The 12,495-nt window shown below is 38.6% G+C and overlaps 1 protein-coding gene across 1 annotated transcript in view; it reads right to left on the bottom strand.

The window, feature by feature from the left end:
- LAMA2 (laminin subunit alpha 2) overlaps window positions 1-12,495 on the bottom strand; it is a gene marked incomplete at its 5' end in the record, with an annotated part of 387,284 nt that overhangs the window by 288,550 nt on the left and 86,239 nt on the right. Inside the window, 2 exons of the mRNA XM_080616795.1 lie at window positions 2,960-3,072; window positions 10,027-10,197. Of these exons, the coding sequence (XP_080472921.1) occupies window positions 2,960-3,072; window positions 10,027-10,197 (284 nt within the window). The remainder of the gene's footprint in view (window positions 1-2,959; window positions 3,073-10,026; window positions 10,198-12,495) is intronic.

The following is a 12,495-nucleotide window of genomic DNA, read 5'->3' on the forward strand; positions in this document are numbered from 1 at the left end:
TGGAAAAGGACCACCAAGCTTTCTTTGAATAAGCAAGAGAACATGGGAAAGAAACAGGCTCATAGTTGAGCCTCGTCTCATTTTAAAGAGTAACAACCAAACCTCAAAACCCACACAACACAGCACAGTATTCTCAGACCGCTGTTGACTCAAAGAAGCACTTTTAAATAAATTAGAACAACCTATACTTTTTCTTCAATATAGTCACTGACCCTGTAGTTGCTAGCTTTTAATATATTGGAAAATCCCAAACTTTCATAAGTGCATAAATTCGCTTATTTTTCATGACAATCTAGATACTGATACAGCAGAAGTTGTAAAGCCCTAGATTTTGCAGACCTGACCTAAACAACTACACAGGTAAAATCACTAGGTTGATGAAAATCAAGGATGGTTATTTAGTTCTAATGCCTGAGAGCTGTTCGCTTATTAGCAGATCATAGCCAACAAAATGCACAATCCCATGCTGTAAAGGCAAACCAGTTAATTACTCTGAAAGTTTAAAAAATATTTAAACCTCTCCCCTCACTAAAAAACTTTCTAATGCACAGGACTTATCTCAAAGTTCCTTATTAGCTCTGCTGATTGAAAGAAATGCATGATGAATACTTTTGCATACATAAGGCCAAAGACACAGATGTAGGATTGCTTCTGCCAGTAACGATGAGGGATCCAAAGCCAGAATACTAATAGTTCTTCCAGGATTCAAAGGCTCCTCCAGAAATATAGACTACTGCACTCCAAGTACTTCACAGTCACATAATCAAGAGACTTACAAGAATTTTTACCATCAGATCATTTGTATGACAGAGTTTTTATAAGAAATAAAGTACAAGCCTCTTTAGTTGAAAATTAGCTATTGTCCTCTTTAAGTACAGCTAAATGAGAAAGTAGGGAGATAAGGTCAGGCAGGTCCAAAGTGAATTCAATAAACCAATAATAATAATAAACTGAAACAGAAAACTCATCTCAATGAAGAGATCACAGAGAAAGGGGGAGCTGGGAAGGGTAATATCTATCCAGTGAGCCAGAGAAAGGATCTTCCCTTTTTTCTTAACACCTGAAAAACAGATAATGATACTGTTTCCCACAGCATTCTCCTGGGGAAACTGGCTGTTCATGTCTTCAACGGGTATACTCTTCACTGGGTAAAAACTGGCCAGATGGATGGGCGGTGAATGAAGCTAAACCCAGTTGGCCGCTGGTCACAAGTGGTGTTTCGCAGAGCTCAGTACTGGGGCCAGTTCTCTTGTAACATTTTTATGAACAATCTGAATGATGGGATAGAGTGCACCCTCAGTAAGTTTGCAGACAACAGCAAGTTGGATGGGAGTGTTGATCTGGTTGAGGGTAGGAAGGGCCAAGGCCCATTTTATGAGATTCAACAAGTCAAAGTGCCATGGCCTGCACCTGGGTCACAACAACCTCATGCAATGCTACAGGCTTGTGGAAGAGTGGCTGGAAAGCTGGCCAGTGGGAAAAGAGCTGGAGGTGTTGGTCAACAGCAGCTGAATATGAGCAAGCAGTGCATTCAGTTGGCTAACAAGGCCAACAGCATCCTGGCTTGTATCAGAAACAGCGTGGCCAGCAGGGCCAGGGTAGTAATCATCCCCCTGTACTCAGCACTGGTGACGCCGCACCTCAAATACTGTGTTCAGTTCTGGGCTCCTCACTACAAGACAGACATTGAGGTGCTGGAGCAGGTCCAGAGAAGGACAACAAAGATAGTGAAGGATCTGGAATACAAAACTTATGAGAAATGGTTAAGGGACCTGGAGGGGTTTAGTCGGGGGAGACCTTGCCACTTTCTACAACTACCTGAAAGGAGGTTATAGCAAGGTGGGTGTCAGTCTCTTCTCCTAAGTAACAGGAAACGATCTCAAGCTGTGCCAGAAGAGGTTTAGATTGGATATTAGAAAAGTTTCTTCACAGAAGGGGTTGTCAGGCACTGGAACAGGCTGCCCAGGAAAGTGGTTGAGTCACCATCCCTGGAGGTTATTTAAAAGCCATGTAGATATGGTGCTTAGAGACATGAGTGAATGATGCACTTGGCAGTGTTAGGTTTACAGCTGGGATTGATGATCTTAAAGATCCAAACTAAATAATTTTATCATTCTCTTTACTGGTCTGATTCAAGTTGCAGACAAATATAAGCCAGCCTCAAATCAGAGAAGATTTTAAGGGAGGTAGGGAAGAATTAACTTGTTACCTACTTAATTGAATACCAAAACAATGAAGTTAAATAGCACAATGAAGAAATTCTGTATCAGATAACTGTTCTGTATTTATCTTGGCATAATATTAATAAAATTATTTTCCATCTACCTTCAAATCCTCTTGTTTACATATCTGGAATTTATGCAGCATTTTCATAAGCATCAAATAACTGAATTCTGCATAGCTACATCTGTCAAGCAAGACTCCACTAACAAAAGGCAATTTATTTAAGGACTTTGTTAGCCAAACTCTCTTCACCCAGGAGGGATGCCTCAAAATAACCCATCATGTGCACATGTATCCCTAACATAGATGAACTATTTTTAGTGTATTTAAGTATTTTTAGTATTTTTTGTGTATTTAAGTGTATAGTTCTTTGTTACTGAAACAAGAAGGAGTATTCTGAACACAAACTTTTATTAATTTTTCCCTGAAACTATCTTTTAACTGTTTTTAAAGATCCAAATCAGAAGTTATCATGAAAAAAATACTGAAAATGTTGTATTTAAAAAACGTTTAAACATGATTTCATAAAAATATATGTGAAAAAAATATTCTTAATTTGGTACATTATATTACAATGAATGGGTCAGAACTATCTGTATAAACAATAGAATGTTATAGGAGAAGCTAAATGTGTCTTCATAACGCAATAGAAACACAAAGCAAAGAGGAAAAGAATCCAGGTGGCCTACTGTGCAAGAAAGCAAGCTTTTGCAGAAACAAACAACCTGAAGTCTACCTGTTGGAGGTCCAATGTAATGGTCACATAATGATACTCAATTCCATTCTGGATACTAGGGCTTTGCCACCAAGTGTTCTTGCCATCAATTGCATTTGTTATCGGATGTCGCTCTGTTAAAACAGCAGAAATGCATTAATATATGTAAAAATTAAAAGAAGATTTAGATGTTTTTAGATCTAAAATGTAGAATACAATTACAGAACTAATGAGGCAGCATTTTAAAATAAAACCCAGGAAATTAATTCTTATTTTAATCTTGGGACACAATAATGCTTATTACTGAAATACTAATCTAACGTTAGTTGTTTAATTTGGTTAAGATCACAAGAAGGTGATTTAGAATATCTAATTGCAGTTGGAGGTTCTCCTGATTGTACAAAAAATGTAGGCATCTAAATCAAGTGAACATTTCCTGAAGCCTTAAGTTTCAAACACTGTAAAGTCATTAAATGTTGCAACAGAAACAACAAATCAGAAATCTGAGATATGGTGTGCAAGGAAAGCAGAGATAAAGTAATACTCATACTTGCATTTCTAAGACATTCCTAAGGACATGGAAATAATTCAGGAAATAATTCAGAAATCTCTACAGAGGAAATGATTCAGAAATCATTACAGACTATATTTCTCAACTGGAAAACTGTCTGACTCACATAAATGAATATAAAGGAGGTTTCATTGGTTAAAATCTGTACCTAAGTCCAAGACGCATTACTTTTCATTTCTACATTTACTTTGCTGCAGTGTCCCAAATTAATTCCAAATAATTGGGATAAAAATTTATTTAGATAATTGAATTCTTCCTAGATTTTAAGATCTCCTAAATTATTGAAATTTGCTTACACAGTAGTTGAACGTTATTTAGACGAAGAAAATTGCAGTCAACATTTCCAGGTTAATTTTCATGGTTAATTTGTGTTTCTCTCCTGTATAATATGAAGAATAACATATCCTCAATTTTAAAAGGTACAAGGATCTATATTTTGAAGTCCCTTGTTGCCTAGAGCAAGTCTGTACATTATGGGGAAATAAACCAAAGGAAATTCAAATACTGTAGATTTCTTCTATGCAAGTTCTGTCTGCAAGAACATAACAAAGTAGGAAAAATCCAACCCTTCTCCTTAAGGATGGCTTTCTAAACTGACAGAGTTTCTTTACATAAAACTGGAATAACCTTCATTACTAGCTAGTCCTAGAACTGCAAATAGTTAATTTATGAACTGATTATGAGAAATGGCAGGGGGGTCATTTAAATGGCCCATGGCAGGGGGGTTGGAACTAGATGATCTTAAGGTCCTTTCCAACCCTAACTATTCTATGATTCTATGGTTCTATGATTAATTTACTTGTTATTTTAATTGTTACTTAAATCCACCAGCCAGATTGACAGCCTTTGTGTCTCTGGGTTTTTTTGCTACATTAACCACCTGTGGAGGACAGGATTCCTAGCTCATTAAGGAAAGCCAGAATGTCTGAACATATTTAAAGATACAATTAAAGTGCTTTGTGGGACTGAGGGAAGGCATAAGCCCTCAAAAATGAAAATGCAAAAAAATCATTTAAATATTGGATTATTCAGTGCCATTAGTGGGCACCATCACTGCTACAAGTTATGTTATTAGTAGATTTATTTTTACAAAATATAAAGCAAAACACACCCATGTTTTAAATGTTATCAATTCCCACAGCTCTGGTCATTTTCACAAACCTTGGTTTAAATGAGTGCTAGCAAAAATAACCTGTAAATCAAACTCAGAGCTCCTCAGTGATTGTGACAGAAGCTGTCTAATTGGAAATTTTTATGTAAATCTCTTCAGGTGAAATTGATATAAAGGTGAATCATGAGAAGGAGGGTTGGGAGTTGAATAAACAATTAATTGTAATCACCATTATGAAAGCTTAATCATAATTAATTTGAAAATACTAATTAATTTCTGACATGTTTTGCCTATTTAAAAGGGAAGGGAAAAGCAGTGCAATTTTTGTGAAAAAGGACTGGATTGCAAATGCAGTTAAGGACAAATCTCCCTGATGGATGGCAACAGGGAAACTTTACAGAGTGAGCCCATCAAACTGTGCTCTTTAATTTGAGCTCACATGTGATTAACCATGGAATTTGTGTTCATTTTCTACTACAGTAATTAAGGGGATGCACTCCAGACTTGCACATTCCAGGGGGATCATTTAAAGTCTGGTTATATTACATGGTTCTCCTATTAATGAGCCATCCCTGTTTAAAAAGGGACTTCCTTCTGCCAAATAAACATTTAAAAACCTTAAAATGAGATGTGGTTGGCAACAAAAGGCCAGACATTATGAAGCTGGGCAGATTCAAGTTTTTAAGAGGGTTGGACTGAGGGAAAACACAGATATAAATAATTCAGATCAGTTTTATACAGATATATACAAACATATGTATGTCTGTGTATATACACATACATTAGTGTACAGTATCTGATATTATAGGCAGGACATGGGAACAAAGCAATCCAGCTCTTGCTTAGGTTTGCAGTTTGAATTAAACAAATTTGATATAGAAAAAAATTTGTATGTTGTGCATGTATCTCTAAATGCCTATCTATAAATAAGGGAAAGAATCTATTGTAGAGTGTTTCTGCCTCAGAATCATCCCAAAAAATGAGCAAAAATCTTCTTTGAGTGGGACACACTACTACAGTGTAACACATTTTAATGCTTATATTGCTACAAAATTGCATCACATTTTCTCAGAAGATGGCATTTACTACAATTAAAGACAACGCTGAAACTTTGAAAACTATCTTGGGGAAAAAAAAAAAATAGCTTGAAATTGTGTTCAGACAAATGAAGTAGTCTATACTGATGCAATTATTATTAGCTTCACAAATACAACATTGGGAGGAAATGCATAGGTAACCATTTATGAGGAAAACATCTGGGGATTATAAAAGACTGCTAGCTGTATACCTCTCAGTAGTGTCATATCATTAAAAAGGGGAAATATTTAAGAAAGCATGTAAACAGGAATACACTCTGTCCATTCTGTTCATCCAAACCTGGATCTCTATGCAGTCCTGGTAAGAGCCCAGGTGAATTTTATTAAAGATGAAAATGCCTAGACAGAATTCAGAAAACTGCAATTTGCAGTTAAGAGTTCCAGAAAATGCAGCCTATTAGAGGAATGAATGGGCTTGCAGCCCAGAAAGCCAGCTGTGTCCTGGACTGTTTCAAAAGGAGCATTTACAGCAGGTCGAGGGAGGTGATTCTCTCCCTCTACTCCACTCTTGTGAGACCCCATCTGCAGTACTGAGTTCAGCTCTGGAGTCCTCATCATAGGAAAGTCATGGATGTGTTGGAACAAGTTCATAGGAGGGCCACAAAGATGATCAGGGGGGTGGAGCACCTCTCCTGTAAAGACAGGCTGAAAGAGTTGGGCTTGTTCAGCCTGGAGAAGAGAAAGGCTCAGGGGAGACCTGTCCTGGTTTCAGCTGTAGCAGTTATCTTTCTCCTTCCTAGTAGCTGGTGCAGTGCTGTGTTTTTGACTTCAGTCTGAGAACAGTGCTGATAACTCACCAATATTTTAGTTGCTGCTAAGTAGCACTTACCCTGATCAAGGACTTTTCAGTCTCATGCTCTGCCAGCGAGGAGGGGCACAAGAAGCTGGGAGGAAGCAGGGACAGGACACCTGACCCAAACTAGCCAAAGGGGTATTCCATACCACAGCACATCATGCCCAGTATATAAACTGGGGGGCGTTACCTGGGAGGCCCAGGTCACTGCTCACGTCAGGTTGGGTATCGGTCGGTGGGTTGTGAGCAATTGTATTGTGCACCACCTGTGTTTACTGGGATTTTTCCTTTCCTCTTCCAGTTTTATATTCTCACCCCTTATTATTTCCCTTATCATTATTATTATTGGTGGCAGTAGTAGTAACTTTGTATGGCACCTTAGTTATTGGGCTGTTCTTATCTCAACCCGTGGTACTTACATTCTTTCGATTTTCCTCCCCATCCCTCTGAATGGGGAAAAGCAGGCAGGGAAGAAGGTAGGGGGTGAGTGAATGGCTGTGTGGTTCTGAGTTACCGGCTGGTCTTAAACCATGACAGGACCTTAGAGCAGCTTCCAGTACCTAAATGGAACCTACAAGAAAGCTGAGAGGGACTTTTTACAAGGACATGAGGTAATGGCTTTAAACTGAAAGAGGGTAAATTTAGGTTAGACATTATGAAGAAATTCTTTACTATGTGGGCGGTGAGGCACTGGCACAGGTTGCCCAGAGAAGCTGTGGCTGCCCCATCCCTTTACGTGTTCAAGGCCAGGTTGGACGGGGGTTGGAGCCACCTGGTCTAGTGGAAGGTGTCCCTGCCCATGACAGGAGGGTTGGAATTAGGTGATCTTTAAAGTCCTTTACAACCAAACCATTCAGTGATTCTATGAAAAAAGATAGTTTAGTGTAGAAACTAGATAGAGCAATATCATCAATCCTCAATTAAGTAGAACACTTTTCTAAAGAAAATGGGAATAATCTATTCATTGCATTGACTGAAGTCAGGAAAAAGGTCACATGAATTTTCGCAAGGAAGATGTGGATTAGCTATTAGAAAAAGACTTTGTAATAAGTAAAATAACCCTAGGAAGAGTGGACCTGGAATTTAGTCTAGAACTGGCAGATAGATTTAGTTTTTTTAACTCCTTGTTTTCACCACGTGCTTAAATGTGCTTTATCAAGTGGTGTAAATATATCTGAGGTAGGTTTTAGAGGGAAACAACTGGAAAAAAAGAAAAATTGTCTCCATGCTTCTGTGGCTCTGCTTCTTCCAACATTTTATCTATTCCATTAAAACCTGTCTTAAGTCTCTACATCCTCTACCATCTGCCAACATACTCACAAAAATATAACAATGTTAATGCTGTCCATGTCTTTCACTGCAAGGTCACATGAAATTAAACTTATAATACTTGACTAAGAAATTTTTTCAATTCTAGTCTTCCCAGCTATAATAGCTAGAAGCTCTTTATCATCTCTGAAGCAGATGATAAAACATTTATACTTGAAAACTGGTTTTGCTACTGGGTAGTATGGGAAAGTCACTGTTGGGAAGGAAACTTGGAGAAAACTGGGGTCTAACAGAAGTTGTCAAAACCTTTTTAGGGTAAAATACATTTGCCAGTTTCACTTGGTATGCATGGAGTCTAATCCACCCTGGTTCCCCAGGCAACACAACCGGCTACCCTAGAAGACCAATGGAGGGTGGAGCGGAGTGGGGACACCACAGCCAGGCTGGTACCATTAGCTGGTAAGCTGCATAGCAGCTGCTAAATGGAAAATGTAAGAGAAGATGTCTATTGCTGAGCGAACAACTGTGGCGAAACCACTTTCCTTGGGTGATCCATGCTATTATAATCTCATTATAATACTAATTATAAACTCCATCCCAAAGTTACCCGCCTCCTTGAGGAGGAGTTAAGGAGTTAACTCCTTAACTGAGGAGTTAACCACCCCTCACCGAGCATGCGCTATCAACTATATCTTTAAATGAGAAACGAGAGAATTTTACACCAGTCAATAAAAGAATGTATGACTACAGCCACTCAAGCTCCACCTGAGAGTAAAGAAAAGTATAAAAGTGAATGAGAGGAGGTGAGAAACAGGAAAGACTCCATTGCAACTTCTGCGACCAGGCTGAACCTGTCTTCTCCCCCACAGGGATGCCTATTGGGTAAGAACTTTATCTTATGCGCACTAAATAACTAACACCAGCTATTATATAGTGATTATAGTTTCGTTGTATATCACTTCAAGCTTGTTTTTGCAGACAGTCCCTATCACCAGCAATCACGGACCTTAGTTTGTCACAATTTTATATTAATAGAGAGTGTTATTCTGTAAACTGTTAGTGCTAGTCCTTCATGGGCACTAGCAGTTGCTGGCAGCAGGTAACATGTTCAAACAAAGTGGGAAGACCCCCTGAAGGGGGGTCTTTTGGTGAACGATTCCCTGAAGAAGTCAGTTGAATTGCTCTCTGATCCAACAGGACTGTTCAGTGAAGGGTCCCTATAACAGAATGCTGACAGACTGGTCGTGCACAAGGGTCTCGGCTTTCCTGGGGCACTGATGGCCAAATCAAATACTAGGAGTCGAGAAAATCTCCCCACCTTTCACATGACATTAAACTGGCATAGTTGGCAGGATTGTCATGGATAAACTGCTGCAAAATCATAAATGTGCCACTTCCCAGGCTGGGAACGAATGGGCTCAACAGTTCTGGAAAGATGAAGAGAAAGTGGTTGAATGTATTAAGCAGTGTCAGGGTGAGCAGAAAGTTAAAGGGGGAAAAGGTAAAGGTCATTTGTGCAGTGTTAGGAGTCTGTTTAATTTGTGCACAGAAAGAAGCTAGAGATGCCCCTGCTTCCAAACAGATTCTGGTGAAGAATATGCTGCTTTGTAATCGGAGAATGAGGTGTTAAAGTCACCATTAGCCTTTGAGAAGGAGGCAGGAGAGAAACTTGTGACTTAGAATAATACCTGTCTTAAAGACAGGTTGTCTTAAGAAAGCAGTATTAGCAAAGATCAATTTTACTTTGAAAAACTAAGCAATTAAACTAAGCAATGCTCCATTATCTTCTGTTCTTTTTGCTGGCTCAGTGAAGCTGAATTAACATCAAATTAAGAAAAATATTTCAGTACACAATAAAACAAAACTGGAGTTGGTCCTAAACTGGAATTTCAGATGTTGCTTAGACTTGGCAAAATGTTCAAATTCCACATGTAGGTATGCAGGTAAAAATCATCTGGTTTTTATTCATGGCTAGTATATATCAAGTGAACTCAACAACAGCTGTAGATACTTGATTTTCCTAAGTCTGAATTTAGGTGCTCCACTTTGAATTAGAAAGTTCAGTTTGAGGGGCATACATAACAAATACAGATTTTAAACTACCAATGGAAGAGATGGATAACCTAGTTTAAAGAGACAGTAATTTCATAATAATCAGGCTCATGACCTACAGTTTTGCTTGCTGAGTATGTACAACCTTTGGAACAAAATTTTTTTAAAGGAAAAAAACTTAAATGGCACACTTACGATGTGGAACCCTGCTCCTTTGATCACAAATCCGGCACTGAGGGTGCCTTGCAGGCTGTCCAGGTACATGTTCAACAAGTTTGCAGTACATTTCACGACCCTTTTCTCCACAAGTAGCATTGGTTGTGATGAGAGCATTAGTAGCCAGATTCAGCACTGCAGGAAACAACCCTACAAACAAAATAAAATAAAATCACAAACAAGGCAAAAGCAAGGTGAATTTAGCATGACAATCATAAATTAACATAACACCTGTTAGTTTTCAATAACTATGGAAGTAATGAAGCATGGAAAAGCACCAACAACTTTGGTTTTGAATCCAGAATTCAGACATCAGAATAAAGCTGTCATGGTTTCCTCAACATTCCCTTCTAAAATTCAATTTGGTACATTCTGGTTACATCTTGAACAAAAGCAGGATGCCAAAGTACAACTTAAAGGATGGAAACATACGAAGCATCATAAGATATCTTTTTTCATAATAAAACCTTGTGTTTCTACCCAATTGGGCAATGAAACATTGTATGTCCTGGGTTCAGCAGTAGTAGTCATTTTTCTCCTTCTTAGTAGCTGGTGAAGTGTTGTGTTTTTGACTTTCAGCCTGGGAACAGAGCTGATAACACCAACGTTTTTAGCTGTTGCTCAAGATGTTTAGTCTGACCAAGGACTTCCTGAGTCTCATGCTCTGGCAGGGAGGAGGGGAAGCCAGGAGGAAGCAAAGACAGGACACCTGACTCAAACTAACCAAACGGGTATTCCATATCACAGCATGTCATGCCCAGGGATATAAACTGGGGGCAGTTACCCAGAAGGGCTAGATCACTGCTCAGGTCGGGCTGAGTATCGGTTGGTGATTGATGAGCGGTTGCATTCTCTTCCCTTGTTATTTCTCTTATCATTATTATTATTGGTGGTAGCAGTAGTGGGGTTGTGTTATACCTTAGTTACTGGACTGTTGTTATCTCAGCCCATGGGAGTCACATTCTTTCGCTTCTCCCCATTCCACCGGAAGCAGGGGGAGGAAAAAAGGCAGGGAGTGAGCGGGCGGCTGCATGGTTCTGAGTTACCGGCTGGGCTTAAACCACAACAGCACAATACCTTTGAAAACTCTTAATTACTCTTCTTTTCCACTTACATCTCTATGGGAAAACTTTTCCTTCACAGACTGCATCACCTGTATTATACTATATTACTATTCTGCTTAGGACCTCATGGTCACCCTTGCCATCAGAGGAACTGAGCAATTCATGCAGCAACATGAACAACATCTGCTATGTGTAGTTTCCCTGTTCTCAAAAGAGGATAATATATACATTATATTTTCTAAGGTATTACTGTAATTTTTTTCAAGTGCACATGCTGAGTGATGCATTATAATTCTCATTCAGCATGGCACTTAAGCACATGTCTGAGTGCTCTGCTGAACTGAGTTCTATGTAGCAGTAAGCCATAAAGATTATAAACCCTATGAAGAACAGTCATTAAGGTGGGTTACTCTCCTTCCCACTAAATACTGATCAAAACCTTTGAGCTGTGACAAAATTGATCCATGGAAACAAACTGATGTGATGTGTTTGAACGTATACATTAGCCCTTCACGTTAAATCAATCCATTTTCTATCTTCAAAAGTGTAGTTTGACATGGCTGCAGGTTAAACTAAAACAACAACAGAAAAATCTGAGGTATGTTTTGTATCATCTTCAAATTTATTTGATGACAATTTCCACTGGCCTCAAATCCACTCTTCTGCAATTCATTCGGCTTCTAACACTGCTGTACTATTACAACTTTAAAATAAGGCTTAAATCAAAACTGAATTTGAAATTATTGTATACTGATAAAGCTTCCCTTTATAATGACATTCCTTTTCATCCTCCATAGATAGACAGCTCTATTCAACTGACTTCTTTCAGTCCTTCAACTCCAGTCTTCTGCTTGTCTCTGCAATTAACCTGTATATCATTTAATTGCCAAGCTTAGCTGGTCATGGTACAGCTGCCCTCTTGACATTGTAAATTAGTGACTCACGCTCACTTTAAAACCATGTTAAACACACTGCTTGAGCAAGGGAACCAATTCATTACCCTCCTGTCCAATTTGTGCTGTCAATAGTTGAGATTTTATTGATCATGTTGCTTGCTTCTTCTATGTAGATTATAGCTCATTTTCATCACATTTTAAAATGCATGCAGTTGTTCTTGTATTTTTATTCAGTGCATTCAGTGATATTTGCTGCCTTCTGCAGTGGCGGCCCATGGTAAAAATCTGTGTAAGCATTAGCAGAATAGATGAACTACTAGCTGTGGAACTTCCTATGTTGACTTACAGCCTTATTATCCTCTTTTTAGGCTGTCCAAAGTTAATAGTGTAAAAGCCAGTAATCATTTAGTCTTAACAGAGAGTCTGGCTTTTGGTTTGGCGTTAAGTATTTTATTCCCTCAAAAGTGAACCTCATAAAAAGGACAGAA

This window comes from Psittacula echo, assembly GCF_963264785.1.
Source record: "Psittacula echo genome assembly, chromosome: 4".
In the NCBI taxonomy this organism is placed as follows: Eukaryota; Metazoa; Chordata; class Aves; order Psittaciformes; family Psittacidae; genus Psittacula; species Psittacula echo.